The following is a 26,823-nucleotide window of genomic DNA, read 5'->3' on the forward strand; positions in this document are numbered from 1 at the left end:
TACATAAAGGAAAAACACTCAACACACCAAATACACCATAACTATGAACATACATATAATATCTATGCATATATATATATATATATATACACACACACACACACACACACACACACACACACACACACACACACACACACACACACACACACACACACACACACACACACACACACATAATATCTAATATATATGGGGCGGCAGTAGCTCAGTCTGTAGGGACTTGGGTTGGGAACCGGAGGGTCGCCGGCTCAAGTCCCAGTGCAGACCAAATATGGAAGTTGGTCTGGTAGCTGGAGAGGTGCCAGATCACCCTCCCCACCATCAGCTCAGGAGCGCCCACTGTGGGCAGCTCCGTCACTCTGACATCTCTCCATTAGTGCATGTCCATAGGATCCTGTTTGTGTGCATGTATGTATATACTTCAGCCTATGTGTGTGTTGCATGACTACAGAGTGTAAAAACTGAAATTTCCCCTCACGGGGATCAATAAAGTAAGTCTTCTTCTTCTTATCAATATAATGCACACAGTGAAAATATACCAGAAAACTCCAAAGATTTCATATAGATATACAAAATCTGTACAACTATTATACACTCTTAAAAATACAGTAGAAAGCCCTTTTGATGTAATGGAATTAAAATTGAAAAATACAGTATATACACCAAGCAGTGAGTAAATTAAATGTTCTGAAGGATAAACACGTAGTTCGCAGTTTAAGAGAATGTTCTGGAGAGGACACAGGTTTGCTTCTGCATACTTGTGAGTCTATGTATTTTTGTTTGTGTCTTGGTTATTTAGACTACACCAAAACATATGGTTAATTAAATGTAGATCACATTATTGTTCTTCTTCTGGCACCTTCTCAGACTCTTAAGTCTTGTCTTGTTGTGTTTTGCAGACAGAACATATACAGCCTCATCTTACATGTTGTTTAACTGCATGTTGCATGTTTATGTGTACTCTATGTGGTATGTAGTTCCATATGTGCGGTCCATACTGGTTACTCCCAACCAGCCTGTAGGGCTGCCTGAGATCCATCCATCCTCCAGCCTTATGTCATACAGCTTTTTGGAGCCATTAGTGGTAGCCACAAGCTAGCAGCCTCATTGTAGACTGGTTTACATCTTATGAGGCCTCCATGCCAGCAGTAGACATGTGGCCATTTTCATCCCCATAGCCTCGTCCCCATTGTGTTCCAAAGTCTGTCCCTGTCACCAAAACGGCTGCTAGGCGCTAACCCCAGCTGTCACCACCATCAGTGGATGCCTAGCAATCTGTCTCCCTTTATAACCAACATTTATATCTGCTACCAGCTACATCCACAGTAGACTGCCCCTTACACACACATAGCTGGCCACAAGCTCAGTGAATTACATCAAATTAGCCAAGCATGCTAGCTTCAAGAGCTCAGGGGCCTTCTCAAAGCATTAAAAACCGATTGATTGTGGCGCAGTTTGGCGGCTTACACCACGTGTTGCATGTTAAAGCAATGGAGCGTAGTGCAATGAGGCTCCTGGTGGCCAGGCAATATGGAGGCGGCCGAGCATGCAAGGGGACGCGGCCAGTTCCAGCCAGACAGACTGTACTGAGTGGAATGAATCAGAAATAAACATGAAGGGTTTCTATGCTTTACACAGATATTGAACTGGTAATCTGTAGTATGAAAAGAGACCCAAAGATTGAATTATAATAAATTAAACCCAAGCCCAGTGAAACCCACTAGTTACTAACTATATTAAACAAATAAGAAAATTAAGTTTAATTCATGAGAGAGATGTATATATACATTAAATGTTTTAACAAGATAAAATAATGTCAGCTATGTTCATTGGCTTGACTGCAGACCAAAGAACATTAATCACGTTGTTTTCAAGATTAAGAAAATGCTTCTCATCCAAATTCTGTATCCTGTTTTTCTGCTATCAAAGTCCGCTGAGTGGGCTTTAAGTTACTGTGGACCTCGTGTATATGTGATCACAGCTTGTAGGGTGTAGTCTGGTTGCTATGGTGTGTTTTATATATGTTGGGTGCATGCTGTGTGTGCATGTATAAAACACAACTACTAAATACAAGTTTTTCAAAGACCAGGGTGTTGTTTTTTAATACTTAAAGGAAAGCTACAGTTTGTCTTACACTTATCTGTCTGAGTTATCGAGTTTCTACGAGAGTGATAAAATCACTCATCCATATTAATGCCAGGTATGAAACCAATCATGATAAGTTGTCTGGGTGAGGATGGTCCATTCAGATAAAGACCTCACTAAGAAATGATTGTCCGACCTTGAAAGGGTTTAGTAGCACAGCTCTTACAAGATGTAAGAGGTCTTGTTTGTAGAACGATGTAAAAGGTTGCTCAGGCTGTTTATCCTCACAAAGCCTTTTAATTTGCTCATGCAGTTTAGACATGTGGATGTCTTCTAGCCTTCTAATGCCCTTTGCTAACAAAAGCTTCATTTGAAAAGAGTGGAAGGCAATACTTGTCTTACTTAACAGATGATTTCTTAAATGAGAAATGAGACCACGTTGCAGTGGAGAAGAAGTGGAGCGAGAGTTTTCTTTCTGCACAGTAAACAGAAAGCAGCGCAGCATGTACTGCTTCAGCAAAGGTGTTTGTTTCTTTCTGACTAGATTAAGTTTGACAAGTCCATCCATTCGAAACCAGACCTCATCCCGCAGAGGAGCCGGTGCTTTGTTAGCAGTAAGTGAGAGAGAGAAAGTGACGAGAGAGACCAGTCTTCAAAATTTGTTTATCCCCAATTAATGGCGCAGATAGGTGGAACCTGATGGAAAGTGACAGTGTTTCTTAAAGTGGACAGCTAAATCAGCTCGCAGCTTGTTCTGTCAGGCGTTGCTCTTCTTATGCATTATTCTTATTTGTCTTCCTTCTCTTTTTCTATCTCACACTGTCTCCCAGATCTTGGTAATGCTTTGCACTGTTTGACAGTTAGGCACCGGATGACCGAGAAGAAGAGGGTATGGCCCCCAAAAAAGACAAATCCACACATGCAGCTCACACACAGATTCTGTCTAAACACACAGATTGTCATAGCGCAAGATTTTTAATATAAATCTCACTTATGTACGGATCATTAATCACCCACAGGAGCTCTTAAATTCTCTTCATATTGCCAAAAAGTGTTGGAGAAGCTGCAGTGCCAGCCAAGCGCAGCCTCGCTGTCTTTCCCCATGACTTATCCCTCCTCTTTTTTTTTCTCCTCACAGTGAACTGTAGTGTGTATTTACTGGAGTGCATTGGCCCTTTCATTTTAGAGGTGAATTATTGAATTCCTCTCGGTTGCACCCCAGCTTTGAATAGACACTTGCCGGGCCTCTTAGAATTGAAGCGTAACTATCTGCCCTCATCGGATGGAGGTGAATCAGTGCACTGTGTGATACCCATCTACCCCGCTTGACATGAAAAAAAAAACCGCACCGCAGATTCCGAAGGGAGGGGGTGTGGGGAGGGGCATTATGTTGGTCTCATGGATTTGACTGGCAAGGCAGAATTTGAGACGTGGGTAGAGTCGTCCTTGAGTTGCTCTCTTGCCACTTTTTATCTCCTCATCCCTCTCTTTTTATTTCTATACATTTCTCCCTGATCCCTCTCCTCCTACCTCTCTTTCTCCCTATGTCTCCCTCTCTCTCTCTCGCTCTCTCTCTCTCTCTCTCGCTCTCTCTCTTCTGGTGTCCTTTCCGGAGTACAACTGCAGCTACTGTGCGGGTGCCAGTAAAGAAATGGTGTGTTCAGGGTTAAAGTTAGGGTCCTTCATAAAAGAGTGATATTGTTGCAGTGCCACCGGGTGACTGAGAGAGAGATTGAGCCACTGCATTTTTACTCCAAAGCTTTTTGGATATCACCTCGAAAAACGTTCCGATAGTGGCAAAAATACAGTTTGTGACAAAAGCCGATTCGCTTTATTGGACAGGCTTTATTATCTTGCGGTGTCTCTTTAATTGGATTTCTAATCTTTTATTTCTTTTGTAAATAGAGTAATAGAGTAGAGTAAAAATGGAGAGATCCTAATGTGTGAAATGATCCGTTTGTCTGCAACAAAAAAAGGCAGTCAGAGAATGGTTGATCTGAGCGTGGAGAGGAATGGACCTCCTGTGGAGACATGACAAATACTGTTACATGCTTCATCTAGCACCCTGATCCTCTTGCAAACACACACATAAACACACACACACTCCAAATCCATCCAAATGTCTTGTGCTCTCCATTGAAAACAAGTTAATATTTTCTGTTTGATAAAACCTGATTTCCAATATCATTTTATACTTGAAAACGTACACACAGTCCCACACTCTATACACTCATACACAATCTCAATCATGTCCGGTTAGTATTGTACAGCAGGAGCTAAATAAATGTATATTCTCAGCACGTCACATTCCAACTATGCTAAATCTGAAAGTGCATCCTTGAGATACAGCACATGGGTGACAGACACTTGAATCTATCATCCCTCTTGTTTTTGATTTTATTGTTGAGGATAAATACATGAACACTGGCTTGTGATCTTGCCTGAGGTGATTATTTATCAATATCCATTTCCCCATGTTAATCTGGTGATTGTTGCTTTAGCCCCTCAGCTGATTCATTTTCAAGGTAGTTCAGCTACTATCTGCATCAATGTCAACACGTGATGCGTCTACATTGCCATTCATCAGTGTGCACTGCCCTTCTCTGCTACTTCACCTCATAAACAGACTTTGATTGTAAAAGTTGCAGGCAGCCCTGGCAGTCTGTTGGCCAAAAGGGGAAAAATCATACTGAGTGAAACAAGCAGAATTCTGCTCAACTTTTTAGCACTTACCCAAACAGAAAGATGCCTGAGGACATTTTGAAATTATAGACAGTCGGGTGAGCGATGTGAAAGGTGAAGTTATGGGTTGCTATTGTGCACTTTAATAGAGCAGAAATACATAGGAGATAGCAAAGTGCCAATAACATAAACTATCTGGAAGAAAAATAAAACATCAACATAATATACTCTCTTACTATAGAATTCAATTACCTGTAACTTGTGGAATTTAGTGTTTTTAATGGATCAGGCTTATTCGCCTGAAATATATACCTCCTTCAGGTAGGCAGGCCTTTATTATTAGTGGTCCCTGGCATTCTGTTCTGTACTGAGTTACCAGTCAATCACCAGCAGATGTTCTACCAGGTTTTCCAGAGTGAACAATCTGAGTCTGTGTGGTTCACAGGAGATGGAGAAATGTCGTAGCACCTCTGCAGGTATCCAGCAGTGTTACCCGAACATAAAACACATTAAAGTATCCCAACCACAGAACCTCGCATGGAGAAGCAGACTGTCAAATAGAGAGAGGAATGTGTTGAGTCATCTGGACAACACAAGAAGTACAGCCGCGTAGATTGTCTCTTTTTTTATTCTCCTCAGCTGTCACATTTCACCTGTCAGGGAGCACATGCACTTTCTCAGCGCCCCAGTCTTATTTCTTAGCAGACCAAAGTGATTTTGTGTTCAATTTCTGAGGATACAGTGAGATAGCATCAGTGACTAGAGGCCTCTTTGCCAGAAGAGAAACTTGAGGTCCTTCAGGGTGAGGTGTGTGAGCGTCTCTTTATGGCCTCAGGCTGCTTCACTCAGAGAGAGGCATAGCCACCACCTAAGGATAGTAATATATCTGCGCTGGTTTGAAGCAACAGTGTAGCTAGGCAATCATTTTTAATAACATAACCTGCAGCTGAAGAAGAGACACACAAACAGGCTACCTGCAGGAATGCCCTGATAAGGTGTTAACGTCATCTTAATCAGAGGATCTGATACCAACCTGTACAGGATTTTATTTAGAGCTTCTGTAGAGGATTTCCTGTATTAGAACATAATGCTTTCCTCATTTGATTGAAGATTCCACCATTTATTTTTCACTCTAAATGCTAATTTCTATGTCCATTTTGATGATGCTTTTCTATTGACTTTGAGCAGAGTGTCATTACATGTTCTAATACTCTGTTAGTCGCTCCAAAATGAGCAATTTAGCTCTTTCTTATAAAACTCTCTGCTGCCTGTTTGACACACGATGAGACTGCTAAATAATCATTTATTTCATTATCGATAAGACAGCTGAACATATGCATGCTTAACACACAAAATGTGAGGAAAGAAATCTTCAGCAGAAGTGCCCAAAGACATGTCTTTAAAATGCTCCTACTGTCTTACTAATATAGTAATAATGATGCATTAGGCTTTTATAGCACTTTTCAAAGTACTTAAAGAAGCTAAATTAAGAATAACAACAAAACAAAACAGAGAAAACAACAAAGAAATAATGTAAGAGGAGGAGAATGAGAATTGAGTCTGTTAGTGTCTGTAGGCGATGTTGAAGAGGTGAGTTTTTAGGGATTTCTTGAAGATGGAGAGTGAGGGGGGGTCTCTGAGGTTTCTTTGGAGTGAGTTCCAGAGATTGGGAGCGGCAATGGAGAAGGCCCTAGTCATCAACTAGCTGTCCATAACCTAAAGAATACTGATTGTCCATAATCAAAAAATCAAAGTTAACTTTTACCTTTCAGAAAATCCATTTTATAAATATTTGATAAAAAGTGTTCTCAAATCAGTTTTTTTTTCTACCTTTCATTAACACTCTGGTTAATTGACCATTAATTGCACTCCGAGACATATTTGCAAACAGAAAGGGAATGGCTCTGATATAATTTAATTTAATGTATTTGTAATGAAGTCTCAATGTGCTTTACAGTAAAGAACATTAAGAAAAAACGAACACAAATTTACAATTAAAAAATTAGTTCTTGGGGTGCTGGTTGGCCTAGCAGTTAGTTTGTGGCTCCTTTCCAGCATCTCAGTCCACTCTCTCTTTCCTTTCAAACTCTATCTGCTGTCCTATCAAAATAAAGGCATAAAAAGCAGAAAATAAATCTTCAGGGTAAAAGTGAGTTCTAAAACACATTCAAATGCCAAAACACATACTGTAAAATAAACTTGAATCAACACATACAGAACACGTCTAAATAGTTAAAAAATAGCTCTTATATTCCTTCTCCTTTTCCTGCTGCAGCGACTACAGCAGAAACACACAAGGGTAAGTTAAGATACCATACGATGATACTTTATTGATCCCTAGAGGGGAAATTCGGGCGTTGCAACACATGCACTCACAGACACAAACACACTACCTACCAAAGACATAAGAGAAAAAGACTTGTCTAAAGATTTACAGAGGACATAAAGCTGATCTCAGGTCAACAGGGAAACAGCACCTCAGTGACTAAATGAACCTTCACCTGCTGTGATGTTTAGGTATATTCAGGAGGAATTCAACCTGATGATCTGAGACATCTCATGTGTGCATTCACAACACTGGATAGAATTCCGTGCAGCTAGAAACCAAATACTCAATATTGAATACGGCCCTGACGTACCTGACTGCATATTGAGTCTGTGTGAATCCAGACAGGAATGTTAAGCACTCTGCCTGTGGATATACTTTAGCAGTAAAAACACCCAATAACTCTGTGACATTTATGTATTTAACTCACCCGTTTTACCATTGTTATTCCTGGTCAGCAACTCTAAAGCCAAATAGTGAGTTTCATCTGATATGGATCAGCACTCCTTCAGTCGGAGGGTTTTTATTTACTCGTAATGAGCGGCTGTTAAAAAACACGGCTGCTTGTAAGATTTTTTTACTAGATTTCTTATTTACTGTACATTGTCTCTGCCCGTTGAGCTTTTATCAACGTATTTAACTACCACAGGGCTGATATCATCTGTCTCCTGTCTGCACTTGGATCAATATCCTCTAAAGCACGCACGCACGCACGCACGCACACACACACACACACACACACACTAACTCTCAGTTTCTGTCCTCCCCAGTCTGGCAGCGGATGGACGCACAAAACGACGGACCCACATACGCACACACGCACTCTAAAACCCTCCCTCTCTCACAGACACTCAGTCTCACAAACACAGAAAATCGAAATCACAAATCGGCTTAACTCTCGCTGACACGTCTGTGAATTAAGCCTTTCCGTTGCTCTCCCTTTCCCATTATAAAAGCATTGTCAGAGGCTGAATCAGTAACAGGTAGCCCACAGCTCCTGCTGCTTCCCTCCCGCTCCTCAGCCTCACTTCCTCTTCTTTCTTTGTCTCTTCCCTCTCTTTCTCCCCCCTCAGCCCTTCTCTCTCTAATTCTCTCTCCTCCCTCTCCCCGTCTGTCTCTTCCTCGCTCTCGTCTTCCTCATGACCTCCATCAGCTTTCTCCTTAATCATCCCTCTCTCTGTCCTAGCAGTCGTTCTGTCTGTCTCCTCATTTCCCTTTCCCCCCTTCTTTTTTTTTTCTCTGTCACAGTCAGTGGGGAAGCTTAACTAGGCACTGGGTATTTTTCTTTTCTTTTTTTACTGCTTTAGAGATTTTAGAGAGGAATATTGTGCTTTTTGTCCCAAAACATTTCCTAGAAGTTTACAGCCACTTCTCTGCAGGCTCATCCACACAGAACAGATGAATGATTAGATTACACAGCCAGTTAATATTCTGTCTACAGCCACTTTCTCACAGTGGGATATTTCTTACATTTGGTTGCTCCTGCTATTTTTAAAGCCAATACTTAGTTTGCTGTTGTAATTCACTTAATCAGGTTACATCATTGGGATTTAATAAAATCTTTAATATAGCAGTGAAGACTTTAGAAAGCTCTATCTGGATGTCTGGTTAATATCTGTTTAGCTGCATGATCTGTAAAACTGCTAATAGAGATTTTTAAAAGATATAAATTGTTTTTCATGTGTTTTTATTCTACTTTAATACAACAAAATTATAATGTGCCATCGATGCCTTCTCAGGATTTAAGTTAACATATAATGAATTAATGGGCAATAATATATGTCTGTCTTTAATCCTCAATTCTGTTTAATCTGCATTAACTAGATTAGAAAATACATCATCCAGATTGAGTTATTATAGCAGTGCATATTAATCCAACCCACAGTATTCTATTGAATCATTTCCACACAGCATCTTGTGATTGTATCTACATTGTGTTAACATGAGTATCAAACAGCATCTCATCAACTGTGAGGTCTTGTATAAAGACCATATATCATAAATATAAAAGGTATTTAGTAAATGATGTGTTCATTTTAGATCGGGACTGAGAACCCAATTTTTCCCAAAGAGGCAACTCAGTTTAGCAGCCTGCCAAGTTACATAAATTAATTTAAAACACACGCATAAACACACACGTACACACACATGTAGCTACCTAACAGCTATACTATCTTCATTAAGTGTAAGATACATTTTGTGCAAGGTCTTATAGATTATTATATAGAATGTATACGATCAGATAAAATCATATACTCACTGTGTAACTGATAATTAGTAACCACGGCTGAATGTGTAGGTGTGACCTGCGATGTAAAAGAGCTTTGAGTAAAAATCCATTTACCATTTATCATTAATAGTCAGCACTTTAAGAGTTGTATTACAGGTATTCCTCTCAGGTCTTTATTCATTGGTTGTACACCTGGGAGTCATGTCCCAGGGCAAAAAAAGTCTCAAGGAAAAGAAACTGCACAGAGTAAAGGGGGTTAAGCCCCTCCCATCCTAAAGTAAGAAAGTAGGCTATCCAGTTTGTGTACTGCAACATGTTAAAATGAAGTAATGTATACGTTTCAATTTATGAAAGACTTGCTACAAAAAACAAGGGGACTACGTTTGACCTTACAAACACTTTGGTGCTATAGACATTCTTCTTCCACTGTTGATGTCAGCGTTCAACCCAGTTTCTGTCTTTTTGTGCCGAGGTGAAAGTGAGGGGAGGATCACATAGAGCTTTCATTTCTAGCTGGAGATGGAGCCAGCTGTCTGTGTTGTGTATGCAGGGCGTAGGCAAGCAGAGCGATTCTGACAGGCTGTGTCTGCACAGTTTGTTCTCCAATAGGCCCACACAGAGTCACCAGTGGGGTGCGCACATGCACGCAACACACACACCAGACTTACTTTATAGGAGATGCACACACACACACACACACACACACACACACACACACACACACACACATAGACACTGTCAGTCGCTTTTTCTCTGTGCACAAATGCTGCTCCACACAGTGTGTAGCAGGCTTACCTACAAACACTCACAGACACATTTACAGTATGTGAAATACACACACAAACACACACACAAAGTGAGACTGTGCAGAGGAAAAGGGCTTGGTTTTTGAACGCGTTCCTCCCGGGGCTTCACTGCTGGGGAAATGGAGCTATCATGACAAGGGATAAAAGACCAACAATGGTTTCATCACTCTCCCTCATGTTCCACTGCAGCATGAAAAAGCAGCTTCTAGCATTCCCATCCGCCCGTTAGGGAAAACGCGCCGCGCGTTACACCGAGAGCGGGGACTCTAAGCTGAGTGAGTGAGTGAGTGAGTGAGTGAGTGAGAGACGGAGAGGGAGGAAGGGAGGGACAGACAGAAAGCATCCTGGCTCAGGGATCAATGAAGCGCACAGACCCATATTGTTGATGCATCAGCAACTGATACTGAACATTTTGATGAGCCAAAGACAATAGTGAGTATTGATCTAGGAAATGTCTTTGTGTTCCTCTGCAGTTTTTATTGATGCTGTCCCTCCTTTCCTCCTCTTCTTCTTCTTCTTCTCTGGTTAGGATGTCCTCGTTTCACCCCTCCTCTGGTCCTCCACCCACCTCTCATCCTCTGACCTCTACCTTTACTGCTTTTATGTTTTTGAGGATTCCATCTCTTCCAACATTTTTCTTTATCCCGTCTTCCGGTTTGCTTCTTTCCTCTCTAACCCAAACCTCCCCCCACGACACCTTTAACTCTCTCTCACACCCAACTTTTATTTATACACCCTTAAATACACCTCTTTTATTTTGCTAAATCAGTGAGATCAGATCATTTTTTTTCTGATATGTTTGGTTTCTTCTGCTGTTCTTTTGCTTTTGTTTATTTTTTTTAATTTTTACATGTGTACATCGTTTACATAAGACACTCAAGACAGTCTATCATCCTGATGCAAAGCCACAGAAATAGAACTTATTGGTCTTTCTTCTATCTCACCTTTTCCTGTCTTCTCTTTCAATTCGTTAGGGTGCAGTGATCACGCCAGCCATGGACCACACTATGTCCATGCAGCCTGCCAGCATGATGGGCCCTATCACCCAGCAGATGAACCATCTGTCCCTGGGCACTACAGGAAGTGTGAGTACTCCTCACTGGTGCTGCAATGGACCACAAACATAACCAAACACCTGAACACAAGGGGGTCTACATGACATAATCCAGATGCGAGTCCTAACCTGTAATTACAGTAGATACGGTTTAAAGATTCAGTCAACAATCAGACAATCTGATTGTTGAGAGACTTTTTTCCCAGAATACTTCTATGGGATGTCAGAGCTTTCTCTGCATTTCAGACTCCCTAAATGCATCATGTTTTTGCTGGAGCTCATTTAAAGGCCTCCATTTGCAGATACTGATGTAGCAAAACTAAAAGAGAGCAGAATAACAGTGGCAGCAACAACTGTCCCTTTAGGTGGTTAAACAGTTTCTTTTTAGGGACTAACTAGTACGTTTCATTTTCATTTTCTGCCATGACTCCTGCTTAGTTGTGAGTCTAAAGGGGATGGAATAATAAATCCAATACACTACCTACAGTTTGCTATGATTGGTTTATTTGTTTGTTTGTAGGGAAGGCATGAACAGATTATTAAATACTTTAGTGAAATAAAATAAACTGATATAAAGTGAGCTATAGCACTACAGTCACTCTCTGCAGATCGTGAACACATGCTAATCCTACGCAACCTCAGATCATCCTATCACACAGCCCTACTGCTCATAAGAGTTAAGAGATCAAATTAAACATTGGGGAAGAACAGCAGGAGTTCATTTCACTGTTGGTATTGTTCAGGGGAACCAAAAGAAGCCTTTCATCTTTAGGGAACACTGTTCCTTTACATATGAAAACAAAGTACACATTGCGTAAGAGATGGATTTTAGATTTCCTCTGAAGAAATCCAAACCTGCCAAGGCCGCGGCCACATGTGCTCAGCCATGGAGCTGCTGTTTCATTTGTCGTATACTGCATGCTTTCAGCTCCAGACACACTGAGAGAGCATATTTCCTCCCTGATCTTCCACATTAAACAGATTTCCTGAGAAGCTTAAGCAGTGTGACAGAGCTCTCTGTTTTCCACCGTCCTCACTTTCACCCTCTAATTTTTGTTTTTCCTTCACACTTTGTCTCCCTCACTCTCTAAATCACCTTCAGAATCTATCACTCCATCTTTATTCCACACACACACACACATGCTTACAATCACCGCCCCCTAACACCAAGAACTCCCCCTGTTTCAGGATCAAGTCGACTTAAAGGTGTCACTCAGCTCTGAGTCCTGACTTGCCCTAACCCCGCTGCCCGGGGGCAAAGCTCCGGCTCTTTGTTTGATCTGTGTGTGTGTGTGTGTGTGTGTGTGTGTGTGTGTGTGTGTGTGTGTGTGTGTGTGTGTGTGTTATTGAAACAGTGCTGTATTGTACAGTTCCCCATGTGTTTCCAGGTGAGCTGTCAGCGACTGTGACGCCATGTTGGCTCTGTCAGGAATGCCCCCGCCCTAATCTGCCCCAGCTGTGCTAACAGGCAGGATTAGAGACGGGCTAATCTACGATGATGGCTTCTGATGTTTGATGTGTTTGAGTAGAAAGTGGGTTAAGGCGCTCTTTTCTTTTTTTTCATTTCTGTTTTACGCTGTGTGCCTCTCGTCTCTCAGACTGCTTAGCTATCCTGAGGCGATGTGCTGTGTAGCATAGCATCTCTATAGCTGAGCTGCACACACACACACGGCATGCCACATTTGATCATGAATGGGGATTGAGATGTGTTTCCTGTAAAGCAGACTCCAGATGTGGAGCCCTTTCATGCTGCCTGATTCAGAAAGCCTCTGTTAGGATCCAGGATCTGTGGAAAACTGGACCTGACACTAAGCTCCTCAAGTGTGCGGTGGTGAGCTTGTTTTCGTTGCCCCCAGTTGGTCACATGACCTCACCTCGGCCACTGAGGAGCACCTGCCACGAGCAGCGTCTCCAAAGTCAACAACTTATCACGACTGTTTCTGTCAGCTGGAGTAGAAGCCACACCTCAGAATACTCCTTCAGGGCTTCACTGTGGCTGTTTGTGTGTGTATGTGGCTGTGGCTTTCTTCCTCTCTCCAGGAAAAGAACCAAATGTTCCTGCTACGCCCAAGCTGTGATACTGGTGTGGGGAGTGCAGCTTTCCGAGAATGTTTGTGTTGTTTTGCAGTGAGGATGGGCATCCAGGGTTAAGGCTGTTAAAGGCGGCGGCAGCAAGAGAAGGAAAGGAAACTAGTTGAGCACAGACTGGCTATAGAGATGGTAGGGCATAGAAAGAGACTTTTTCCCGATGTCAATCAATCAATTTTCAATCAATCAATTTTTATTTGTATAGCGTCAACTCATAACAAGTGTTATCTCGAGACACTTTACAAAAAGCAGGTAAAATACCTTACTCATTGTCTGTTAACATTACAAAAGAGCAGATAAAAAGACCTTACTTATTGCTATGTTACAAAGATCCGGCCTATCCATCATGAGCACTTTAGCAAGGCAGCAAAAGTTACAGTGGTAAGAAAAAACTGCTTTATTAAAAGGATGTTCTGGAAGGCCGTCAACCAACGATCTTGAGGAGCCTAAGAGAGCTCAAGAGATCCCAGGAAAGTAGGTGGTTAGTGACTGAGATATACAGATAGATACATGCAGTAATATGATGTGCTGTATATGCACACAGAGAGCGAGACAGAGAGAGAGAGAGAGAGAGAGAGGAGCTCAAGGTGCCAGTTCCCCCGGTAGTCTAAGCCTATAGCAGCATAACTAAGAGCTGGTCTACACCAGCACCAGCCCTAACTATAAGATTTATCAGAAAGGAAAGTTTTAAGTCTATTCTTAAAAATACAGACTGTCTGCCTCCCAGACCCCGGCTGGAAGGCGATTCCAGAGGAGAGGAGCCCGATAACTGAAGGCTTTACCTCCCATAGTACACTTAGAGACTGTAGGTGCCACTAGTAGGCCTGAATTCTGTGACCGTAATGTTCTCGAGGGGCAGTACAGCACTAGTAGCTCCTTAAGATAAGATGGTGCCTGGCCATTTAGAGCTTTGTAAGTGAGAAGAAGGGTCTTGAATTCTATTCTAGACTGTATAGGGAGCCAGTGCAGAGAAGCCAACACAGGAGTAATGTGGTCCCTTTTCCTTGTTCTAGTCTATACATGAGCTGCAGTGTTCTGGACTAGTTGAAGAGTCTTTAGAGACTTACCAGAGCACCCTGACAAAAGAGAATTACAATAATCCAATCTGGAGGTAACAAATGCATGAACTAGTTTTTCTGCATCATTTTGCGACAGGATATTCCTAATCTTGGCTATATTACGAAGGTGAAAATAGGCTGTTCTTGAAATTTGCCTGATGTGAGAGCAAAAGGACATATCTTGATCAAATAGAACTCCTAGATTCCTAACAGTGGTGCTAGATGCCAGGCTGATGTCATTAAGGACAGTCAAATCACTAGAAAAAGTCTCTCTGAGGTTCTTAGGGCCTAGCACAATAACTTCAGTCTTGTCTGAGTTAAGTAGCAAAACATTTCTGGTCATCCAGGTCCTAACGTCCTTAAGGCATGTTTCTAGCTTACATAACTGACTGGTGCCATCGGGCTTCATTGATACATAAAGCTAAGTATCATCTGCATAACAATGAAACTGTATGGAGTGTTTCCTCATAATATTTCCCAGAGGAAGCATATATAATGTAAAGAGAATTGGTCCAAGCACTGAACCTTGTGGCACTCCATGGCAAACTTTGGTGTGCATAGAGGACTTATCATTAACATGTACAAACTGAGATCGGTCTGGTAAGTAGGATTCAAGCCAACTTAAAGCAGTCCCTGTAATTCCAAGTAAATGTTCTAGTCTGTATAATAGGATCTGATGGTCAATGGTGTCAAAAGCAGCACTAAGATCTAACAAGACGAGCACAGAGAGAAGTCCCCTGTCTGAAGCTAGAAGTAGATCGTTTGTAACTTTAACTAGTGCAGTCTCAGTGCTATGGTGGACTCTAAATCCTGACTGAAACTCCTCAAATAAACTGTTGTAACAGTCTGAACCGTTGTCAAAGTCACACAGCTGATTAGCTACCACTTTCTCCAGGATCTTTGATGTAAAAGGAAGGTTGGATATAGGCCTATAGTTAGCTAGAGTTCCTGAATCCAGAGTAGGTTTTTTGAGTAGAGGTTTGATTACTGCTACTTTAAATGACTGTGGTACATAGTAAAGACAAATTGATCATATCTAATATAGAGTTGCTAACTAAGGGAAAGATTTCCTTAAACAGCTTGGTCGGGATTGGGTCTAAAAGACAAGTTGGCGGTTTCGACGCAGAAATAATTGAATTTAGCTCTGAAAGGTTGATTGGAGAAAAACAGTCTAGACTAATATCTGGTCCTGGAACTGTCTCTGCCGTATCAGACGTATCTGCACCAGGTAAGGGCAGGAGGTTACTAATTTTGTCTCTGATGTCTAGAATTTTGTTGTTGAAAAAGCTCAGGAAATCATTACTGCTGAGGGCTATAGGAATACAAGGCTCAATGGAGCCATGACTCTCTGTCAGCCTGGCTACAGTGCTTAAAAGGTATCGATGATTGCTTTTGTTTTCCTCGATTAGAGAGGAGTAGTAGGCAGCTCGAGCGTGACATAGAGCCTTCATATATTGAGTACGGGTTTCTGAGTTGAACCATGGAGCTATTCTCCGCCGTTTGACAACCTTCTGTTTTAAGGGAGCAATCGAATCAAGAGTAACTCTCAGCGAATTCACTGCACTATCAACAAACTGATCTAGCTGAGAGGGACTAAAGCTATCATAAGAGTTTCCAACTGGGTTGAAACACGATACTGAATCAAAAGCAGCTGAAATAGCTTCCTTAAATCTAGCTACAGCACTATCAGATAAACTTCTAGAGAGCACATTTTTATTAAGGAGAGATAATTCTGGTAGGACAAAGTAGAAAGTAATAAGGAAATGGTCTGATAGAAGAGGATTTTCTAGGAAAACTGTAAGGTTTTGGATTTCAATGACATAAGCTAAAACAAGATCCAGGGTGTGGTTGAAACGATGAGTAGGTTCGTTTACACCCTGGGTGAAACCAATAGAGTCTAATAATGACATGAAAGCTGTGCTAAGGCTATCATTATCAACATCCACATGGATATTGAAGTCACCTACAACAATTATTCTATCACTGCTAAGGACTAAATCTGATAAAAATTCTGCAAATTCAGATAGAAACTCAGAATATGGGCCAGGAGGGCGGTAAAAGTACAACAACTAGAACTGGCTGAAAGGTTCTTGAGACGGGATGTGAAAGACTAAGAACAAGGCTTTCAAAAGAAGAAAAATTCAGTTTTGGTCGAGGGTTAACTAGAAGACCAGAATTAAAAATAGCTGCTACTCCACCACCTCGTCCAGTGTCTCGAGGTATATGAGTACTAAAATGACTGGGAGGAGTGGATTCATTCAAACTAACATATTCATCTTGACACTGCCAGGTTTTAGTCAAAAAAAGTAAATCAATATGCTGATCTGATATCAGATCATTTACTAAAAGAGATTTGGATGCTAAGGACCTAAAGTTCAAAAGTCTGCAGTGAATCTTCTGATTTTTTAGCAAAATCGTATTTGTAGTTTTGATTCTAATGAGATTTTTTAACGATTTACGCCTTTTCTTTCTTCGTTTGGATGACTTGGTCTGGGCCGGGGGACAGACACAGTACCTATAGTATAACTACAGTTAGATTCAGAATTACAGCTATAGTGACTGGGAGACAGACCTAAGGGAGGCGCAGAGAAGCGTGTAAGACTGCAGCTCTGCCTCCTGGTCTGAACTCTGAGTTGCTGTCAAGGTTTTGGACTAATAACCTCTGCTATGTTTCTAGATAATAGAGCTGCACCATCCAAAGTGGGATGGATGCCGTCTCTAGCTAGCAGACCAGGTTTTCCCCAAAAAGACTGCCAGTTATCTATGAAGCCCACATTGTGTGCTGGACACCACCTTGACAGCCACGTTTTACGTTTGTATCAAATCTACCTTTAGTCTTTGTCAGCAACTTTAAATGAGATGCGATGTTGCCCGCTCTGGCCCCGGGTATACACCTAACTATGCCCGCTGATTTCACTAGCTTCACGTTTCGGACTATGGAGTCTCCAATAATCAGAGTTTTATTCTCAGCGGGTGTGTCGCTGAGTGGGGAAAATTTGTTTGAAACGTGAAGCGGTTGGTGGGGAACCGTGTGCTTCGATTTTCGACTATGCTTCCCTCGGACAGTAACCCAGCCACTGCCTCCCGGCTGCTCGGGAGCTACTGGGGGGGAAGCCAAGCTATGCTGACCCGCACCGGCTACAGGTGGCTGGCTAACTACAGCTGCATACGATGGCTCTGACTCAATGGTGCGGAGTCGTCTCTCTAACTCAGACACCCTCGCCTCCAAAGCTAAAAATAAACTACATTTCTTACATATATCATTATCACTAAAGGAGGACGAGGAATAACTTAACATCTGACACGTAGAGCAGGAGCGAGCAGGAGAGGGAGAGACAGAAAAAGAAGCCATTGTAAATAAAGCCAACTGCTAAGCTAAGAGTAGGTACACAGTACCACAGTACAGAGGAGAACAGAACAGGAAATGATGCAATACGCTCACCCGTAGTACGTAGCTCACTGTTTAGGTGATGTAACACACAAATTATTTTTTACCAGGCCTAACTACTGTAGAGCACTGACTGAAACAGAATTGGAATAAACTATGTGTGAGCACACACACACATCTCTGAATAACATTTTTATAATTTTTTTAATTTTTTAATTTTTATGTTTTATAATTTTATAATTCATCCTTTATTAATCCCATGAGGGGAAATTCAGTTTTTACACTCTGTTTAATGAACATGCTACACACACATAGTCCGAAAGACACACACATGCACAAACAGGACCCTATGGACATGCATTAATGGAGAGGCTTTTACTCTGATTTTGTCCGTGTAAACATAGCTATTGTTTCTATTAAATTCATGCCAATCAAGCATATCTAAAAAGATTCAATAGAGACCCTCCTTTAATAATGAGAAAGAGTGTACTGGTGCCTTCATGGCGAGCGCTCTGGAATTAATTTTTCCTCAGAAAAAGTTGTTTTCAACACTTGCTGTAGCATTTTTTGACTGACTGTTGAACAGCTTGATTACAGAATGCTGAAGAACCTCACACTTGATGGTTATGGATAGCACACAAACATGCCTTTCATGCTCCTGCTTGATTTATTTCACCATGTTGGCTACACATCCCTAACCCTTCTCTTTCTGATTTATTTACCGCGTTGGAGCTCTCACCACTTAACAGGAGTCTATCTGTCATGGCTTGTCTCTGCTTGTTGACATGTGGATGTGCACATGCTCTGTCATTTTATCATTTGTGTGTGTGTGTGTGTGTGTGTGTGTGTGTGTGTGTGTGTGTTCATGTGTTAGCGACAGTGTTTGACGTGACAAGAGGTGACCTTCCCATCCTATTCCTGTCATGGCATGTAGAACCCAGGTCTCTGTTGTCATGGTGACAGCCGTGATTGACAGGTTCTCTGTTCCTGTGAGACAGATTTGTGTGAGGAGCTTTCCTCTATTATGTGGCCTGGTTCTCTGTGGAGAGGCTTAAGCACTGTATGTTTTTCTCCATTTCCATAACTGTGCATGGCTCTGTTTAACCTTTACTCACCCAGAGAGAGCTATCTGAGGATGCACTCTCTGCTCTTGTTGCTTTTTATTCAAACAGTAACACATGTTGACACCTTGCTGCTACCATTGAGCAGTTAAGTCCTTGAGAGACCTTGAAGATTGTTGCTTAGAGAGGAACAACTTTTTATGGAGTTTTTACATTTTACAAATGAACGCTGGCTGTGTTTAGCTGCTCCACTCTTGAATATTTTTTATTCTCCTCAAATCAAGTTTTGCTCTTAATGTACATGTTTTTAATGGATGTAAATAGGATTTATGAATCCTGAAGTAAACATTAAATTCAAGTTTTGATTGTATAATCTAGGTAGCATCAGAATGCAAGAAGCAAACTCAGCAGTTTGATGATATCTTTGCCTGAATCTCTGCTCCTTGATTGGCCTGACTTAATGCTGCAACAGTCTGAACCGTAAATTCAACAGTACACGACATGACTTCTAGTAAAAAGATCATTCTTAGTATTCTGAAAGGGGCCAGTGTGTTTGACAAGCTCATAGTGATTTACTGCAGCTCTACCAAGTGTTTTAGAGTCTCTGAGCTCATTGGTTTTATGCTCATAGCTGAGCTGCTGTAGTTAAATCAGGCTTATTATTTCCAGCTCAACAGTCTGCTGTATTAAAAAAAGGCAAAAACTGAGTTGGCAGAAAAGTTGCTTGGGGTAGCAAAGCACCAAACGTTTACTTACAATAGGAATCGAATAGAACACCGAGATACCTTATTGTTTCCTTTTTGAATGCAAAGGCAGACATTTGTCTTTGACGTGTGTGTGCAAATATATAAAACATATGGTTACACTTTAAAATAATGAGGCACATTTAAAACTATAAAACACTCTGAAACACAACAAACAAATGATGTAAACATTGTGTATATTTACAGTAAAGGAGGGCATCAAGTTCCTAATGATAAATATTGAAGGGGTGTTAAATAATAATAAGTGCTACAGTATGTGCAGCATGCCTTTTGTTAGAAATCACTGCATACATTGTTTTTAATTGGGATGAAAGCTGTGCTAAGGCTATCATTATCAACATCCACATGGATGTTGAAGTCACCTACAACAATTATTCTATCACTGCTAAGGACTAAATCTGATAAAAATTCTGCAAATTTAGATAGAAACTCAGAATATGGGCCAGGAGGGCAGTAAAAGTACAACAACTAGAACTGGCTGAAAGGTTCTTGAGTTGAATTGCATGCTATTTGGTCTCTTTAGGCACACCATGCATAAGCCTTTAGTGTCTCCCTGTTGTCACGGTGATGGAAAAGAACGACATCCTGGATGTAACAAACCGAAATAAACAGCTCCATAGTTCTACTCTCAACGAAAAGTATCCTGGCACTTTTGCATTCAGAATTTAAATCACAAATATATATATATATATATATATATATATATATATATATATATATATATATATATATTTTAAAAGTACACTTAGGCTATAATAAAATAAGAACTTTATAAAAGAGTGACACTGACTCCCCCAGTATAAATCTCTATAGGTAGCTTATTAACAAAGTCCAGGGGCCCAGACATGGAGAGCTTTTCATACTGATGTACTACAGCACTGTGATTCACAGCTCCAATAGTTCCCATCATGTTGGAGCCCCACAGCTCAGATCAATAGTCATCAAAGCCCATCCTGATGCTGCTCTGCCATCTATAACCTACACTGAGCGGCTGGATGCTCTCGCCTTGACCAACTGTTACTGTATCCTCCACCATGTTGCCAATGTACCAGTACAGCATGCCAACACACACAAGATGGATGTGTGGAGTGACAGACAACGAGAAGGATGATTCATTTGAAGTCTTAGACATTCTAACATGCTGTGTTACATTTCAGTGTATAAAAATGAACGACTAGTCTCGTCGTGAAAAAGTAAAGCTAAAACATTCCTGCCATCAAGCCTGGTGACGTCATCAGCAGCCACAGTGTTTGCATTAGAGACTGGAATGATTTCACACTCCTCTGCTCCCCAAAACACACATTTAACTTCCTAATGCAAAATGATCCCTCAGGTAGATGTGTTGGTTTGAAGCACACACTCAGTGTCTAAGAAATGACTCTTATGTCTGTATTTTTAAAGTTTCCTCTCGCCGTTCATTACAGAGCCCTGCAGGAGCTACGTATGTATAAACAGCTGTCAGTCAAATGTCACACCCCTTTTAGCATCAAATAACTAATTATAACTAAGACTTGTATGTCAGCATGATGATATGCTAACCATAAGGACTGAAAACCTTTGAGAAACATGTATTTGACATGTATTTTGATCTTATAGTTTGACCATTGTCCGATCTGTTAACATATGGGGGGCAGGCTTCACGACCTATACTGCAGCCTGTCAGTAGGGGGCGTTTGATATGTTTTGGCTTCAATATATGAAAGCTGCAATGTCATCAATCTTTGGTCTGGAATGAGACTTTTTTGGGGGGAAATTCAAGACAATACAGTAAATAAACGAAGGAAGTGATCTGTCCTGTCACCTTTAAACCCACCAAACCAAACTGTAACCGTCCCGTGTGCTCCAGAGGCCAAAACCACTGAACGCATGAGTCTATTGGCTGGATTTATACCCTGGCATTGCTGCATTGCGGTGTGACTTTGTACTGTAATTCTAGCTGTGTGTCATGTAGAGTGATGGCAGTGAAGAGACTTAAGGAGTCTACTCACACCCACCTCGTTAGGGAACTATTCAGACCTGCCGTTCATCAAACATACGCACATGCCATCTGCTTCAGGTGCAGGTGTGTGTGTGTGGAGATATGTGTCTATGTCTGTGACTGTGAGAGTCAAACACCATTTATTGCCAATTAGGGATGCTTTATATCGCCCAAACTTGTCCCCCGACTATGGACAGGGGGAAGCATTAAAAGAGTTGAAATTGGACAAAATTCATCTTTATCGCTATAGCAACTCTATTCACCGCAGCCAGGCTTGACAACCTCTTGACTGGCCACAGAAACAAGAGCAGAAATATGCCCGGCTCAACCTGCCACATTAAAGAGGTTAAGTAATGGTTACTGTAAAAGAGAAAATCTTATCTTATTAAATTCTCTTGTTAAATCTAATTTAAATTCCTTTTGCAGTCCTGCAGAGAAATATAACATTTCAAATAGACGTCCTCCTTTTGACAGGGAGATTTTGATATTGCTAATTATCTCCCGCTTCCCTTCATTTGCCTTCATGCGGCCCTCACAGGTGAGCCAGATGAATAAGTTAATGTGCAGAAGGAGAGGAGAAGACAAAAAAAAAAGAAGATAAATTGGTATGCATGGTTTCAGTTCACCGAGGGAGAAGGTCACTTCAACAATCTGATAGGCCCCTTTTTAGACGATAGCAGGTCGAGAGAGAGGGAGCGGGCGAGTGACAGGAAGGTGAGAGGAGAGAGAGGGTTGACACAGAGAGGTAATGTGGTAATGTGTCAGGAAGTCTGGATCCGCCACCTCACCCCGTCCTGAGTGTGACAGCTCCTGAAGGTGTGATAAGCTTAAAATTCACACGCACACACCAGCACACGCTAACATCTATCCCAGGGCATCCTCCCGGCCGTGTAGCGTCGGTGGGGGAGTTAATCACCCGTGTCCATGGCCTTTAGCTGCTCTCATTAGCGGTGAGCGGTGGAGCCATACCCGATCCATTAGCAACGCTGCCGGTAATGACACTTCACCAGTACCGTCAGGGCCCACGGCCAAGAAGAGGCTCCACAGACTGCCACAGCCCCTCCATTACCAACTCCTGCTGCATACTGCTGCCACGCTTTTTAACATGTGGACTTAAAAAAAAAAAACAGACAGAGAAGGAGTGTGCTTCTCTGTTTTTCTTTCCTTGGTCCGGAAAAGCGTCAGGAACACGAGGAGAGGCGGAGAGGCAGTCTGGTGACTTTTATCTGGGATCACATCCGCTGGTGCTCTACTGCAGCATTCACAGCCTCTCTGTCTCTCACAGACGCACGCACACGATGCACATGTGTGTGCCACCTGACACACACACACACACACACACACACGTCTACATGCACAGTGGGACAGACAAATAATGATGAAACATCTTTTAAGCACAGACATGTGATAATTGAAAAGGAAGCATGCACACACAGGCAGAGCAGGCTTCTACTTAAGACATGTGTGTTCCTGAAAAACACACACACACACACACACACACACACACACACACACACACACACACACACACACACACACACACACACACACACACACACACACACACACACACAGCAGGTCAAGTGTCATGTTCTCATTCATATTGTATGTAAAGCCCCGTGGCTGTCATGTAAGTGAGCTTGTGTCACGTCTGTGAAATGGCCATCATGGAGTGAGCGGGCGCCCAGTTACCAGTAGACCAGGTATGACTAAAGGAATAGAGGCCACAGGCGACAGACCTCCTCCTCCTCTTCTCTCCTCTTTTATTCCTCTTTCCTTTTCTTCTGTATTTTTTTTCTGCCCCCTCCCAGCCTTCGTCTGGTTTGTTGCCTAGCTGGCTGTGAAGTTTTGGTGTAACAGCAGGACATCTCTTCATCATCCTCCTCCTCCTCTGTCTGCCTCACACACACTCTGTCCAGAGAGATACACATATATTATTTTAGCACCCTCTAAAGGAGGCAGAGGACACTGCAATTCCTCTTACCAATTATTTGAGGGATAACCCTAACCCCCCCTTGCCTTGTTTGGATGAGGATTTTGAGCATTATTTCACAAATGTGACTGTCCCATATAATCAGACTTGGGAAAAGCACACACGTTGTTTCTTTAAAGGGTTGGGCCATCTGCTTTACTAAATGGTTCAATTGTGCCAAAGACCTCAAAGCTGAGGCCTCAGGTTTGAACCGCTTACCTCTCATCCCTGTTTCCCACTCTGTCAGCTGTCCTGTACTCTCAGTAAAGGCATTAAAAAATCCCCCCAAAAATCTATGAGACAGAAAAAAAGACTGGTCAACCTAGAGATACTGATTCAACTTTTAAAACTTTGGTAAAAGTAAAAAAAAGAAAAAGGCTCCAACTTGCTCAGAAGCAAAACAAGAATAATCAACACTTCAATTAAATGCTTTAAATGGAAACTGAAACCTGATAAGAGGCATGTTCTATCTGTTTATTTTGTTTATTTTATGTATATTGATGTGTGTGTTTTTTTTGTGTCTTTGTTTCAGTACATGACTGCTGCAGCTGCCGCGGCGCCTATGCAAGGGACCTACATTCCCCAGTACACTCCTGTGCCTCCAACAGCCGTCCCTGTCGAAGTAAGAGCCACGTTCACACACACACACACACACACACACACACACACACACACACACACACACACACACACACACACACATTTCTGATCAATCAGATAAACCTAACCCCCAGCGGAGGACATCATTACCTCTGACAGCCCGCTCTTTTACAACCACACAAACTGCGCTCAGTCTTTTATTAAAGCTGCTCACCTCATCAACAGATCAGTCATTAAACAGACACATCACATCCCAAACATGTTGTCAATTGCTCTTATTCTCTCGGAACAAATGGCAGCAGCAGCAAATAACGAGGGTGAAAAACTGCAAGCGCAGCAAGATGAGTCAGAAGTTTTATTGTGTTTTGGGAAAGAAGTGCAGCACAGACTTTGTCACTTGTTCGGAGGCTGTCTGAGCTTGTGGCAGGTTTTCAGCAGTCCGGCTTGAGAAGAGATGATGAACGTGGAAAAAAAAGGAGGCGGGGCCGGCGAGGAGAGCGGGTACGGCTGTCTGGTGGCTGACAGTGCGCTCATATTCAGACGGACTATCAGTCGTGTATCAGGTGACAGGAGCTGAAGTGAGACACAGTGCCACCGGTGCTGTCTTTCTCTCTCTCTCTCTCTCTCTCTCTCTCTCTCTCTGTCTCTCTCACTCTCTCTCTCTCTCTCTCTCTCTCACACTCTCTCTCTGTCCCTCTCTCTCTCTCTCTCTCTCTCTCTTCCTGTGCTGGTACGTAGCTGGATCACACACACACACACACGCACGCACGCACGCACGCACGCACACACACACACACACACACACACACACACACACACACACACACACACACACACACACACACATCTGTCAGCCACACACATCTGGTTAGCTAACCAGCCACAGACAATGACAGTTCCCTCTGACAGAACCATTAGTCGCCCCTCCCCCTCTCTTGGACCCCCCTCCTCACAAACTTCTTCATGAAGGAGTGGCACAGAGGAGAGAGAGCCCGCAGCGTCTCTTACCTATTTCATTCCCCCCCCCCCCCCCCCCCGCCAGCGTCAGCAGCGGGGTGTACATCACTGTTTGAGCCTGTGTCTGCAGGGCTGATGTATGGAGGGGACGCAGTCTCCTTGAGAGCTTGTTAAAGGTGATGGAGAAGACTCTACAAGGGGGGACCATCAGTAATGTTGCACTCGGAGAGGCGAAGAGTTCGCTCTGATGAATTAAGTGCTCAAGTCCAACTTTAAAGTTGTTTTTCATCTCAAACTTTGGGCGGAAAATTTTGCAAGCAATTTAGTACACAAGACGTATTTGGAAAGTCTCATCTCAGTCAGATGATGTGACTTCAGTTTTCATTATTCTGTTCTTCTTTTCAAAAGTTTCCAGCCAATATTCCCCTTACTTTTGTCTCTATTAAATATATATTATTTATTTTGACTAAAAGTGTTATACTGAAGCTTTCTCCCCCTGATTGATCCTTAAGAAGCAGCAGCACCTTGACTGTGTACTTCACTTGTCTCCTCTATTTGAAATGCATTTATGACAAAGTATGTTGGCATTAAGGGATGTAAATGTTTTCTGTTTAAGTCATTTTGGATGTTAGAAACGCTTGTTTGCACCGCATTAGTTCAGATTGATAGACCTGTCAGTGTGAGAAGTTCACAACATTTAATTCAGCGTACATTCATGTCATGTTTAACTGTTTTATTTTACGTTATTTTGAGGTTGTTTTTTTTAAGTGTGTACAGCGTGTGACACCATCTATAGTTAGACCGTTGCTCCTGCTTAGAAAACAGTTCCAGTAACAAAAGGACAACTCACTCTCCAAGGACAGGAAGACATGTGAAGAAGACAGAGGCGAATTGTCAAATACTCGTCAGCAGGAAGCGTTGTCAGAGAGGAGCTTGTTTGAGTTCAAATCTGACAGATATCCTCTAATGTGTGTGTCTCTGCAGGGAGTGGTGACGGACGCCTCCCCACAGAGCGTGGCTCCCTCGTCACAGGAGGTGGGCGGCCAGCAGCAACAGATCCAGGTGGACAGCTCTGCCGACCATGTTCCTGCTTACTCATACACGTCCAAGTAAGTCACACAGGACGAGGACAGTCAAACGTTTATCTCCTTTACAGTATTATTTTAACATTATTGTAATCGTTAAGAAAAGGTTAGGAGCATATTATGTTATATATTGTTCCACAAGTGCAGATCATGCCACACTGTGTATACAAATGTATTTATCTTTTTCTTGTCTCTAGTTCATGGCTACACCTATTGAACATTGGTTGAAACTTAGAATTTTAAAGTTTGAAATACAAAGACATGTTAAGTTACTGCTCTCTCTCTCTCAGCAGCATCTGTTCAGGTCATTAGGAGGTGTTAATATTAAATTAATCTATCAAAATCAGTTTTTCACCCTCTAAATAAATCCAACATGAGAAGTGAAGCATCTTCCAAAAGTACATTTTGTCAGTCTTTTGTATTTTGTAGCAACAACGGCAGTCAATTTTGCAAGTGATTTTTCTTTGACAAATAGTTTAGTTGAGGCAGTACCGTAACAAAAACAGGATAATCACGAGATGAAATTAGGGTGTAAAGAGACACAGCAGTGCCTTTTATAGAATGACTCTAATTATTCCTGGCTGCTGTTGTCATTTGCTCGTCAAAGTGGCAGCACATTTGCTTCTCTGACCCGATCAGAGCTGTTTTAAAGTGCTTCAATTTTGCTTCAGTCTTCTGACAGGGCT

The 26,823-nt window shown here is 42.0% G+C and overlaps 1 protein-coding gene across 1 annotated transcript in view; it reads left to right on the forward strand.

Annotated features, from left to right (window-relative positions):
* Positions 1-26,823, forward strand: part of rbms3 (RNA binding motif, single stranded interacting protein) — a 306,064-nt gene that overhangs the window by 272,471 nt on the left and 6,770 nt on the right. Inside the window, exons 13-15 of the mRNA XM_020640216.3 lie at positions 11,107-11,217; positions 24,028-24,117; positions 26,037-26,161. Of these exons, the coding sequence (XP_020495872.1) occupies positions 11,107-11,217; positions 24,028-24,117; positions 26,037-26,161 (326 nt within the window). The remainder of the gene's footprint in view (positions 1-11,106; positions 11,218-24,027; positions 24,118-26,036; positions 26,162-26,823) is intronic.

This window comes from Labrus bergylta, chromosome 19, assembly GCF_963930695.1.
Source record: "Labrus bergylta chromosome 19, fLabBer1.1, whole genome shotgun sequence".
In the NCBI taxonomy this organism is placed as follows: Eukaryota; Metazoa; Chordata; class Actinopteri; order Labriformes; family Labridae; genus Labrus; species Labrus bergylta.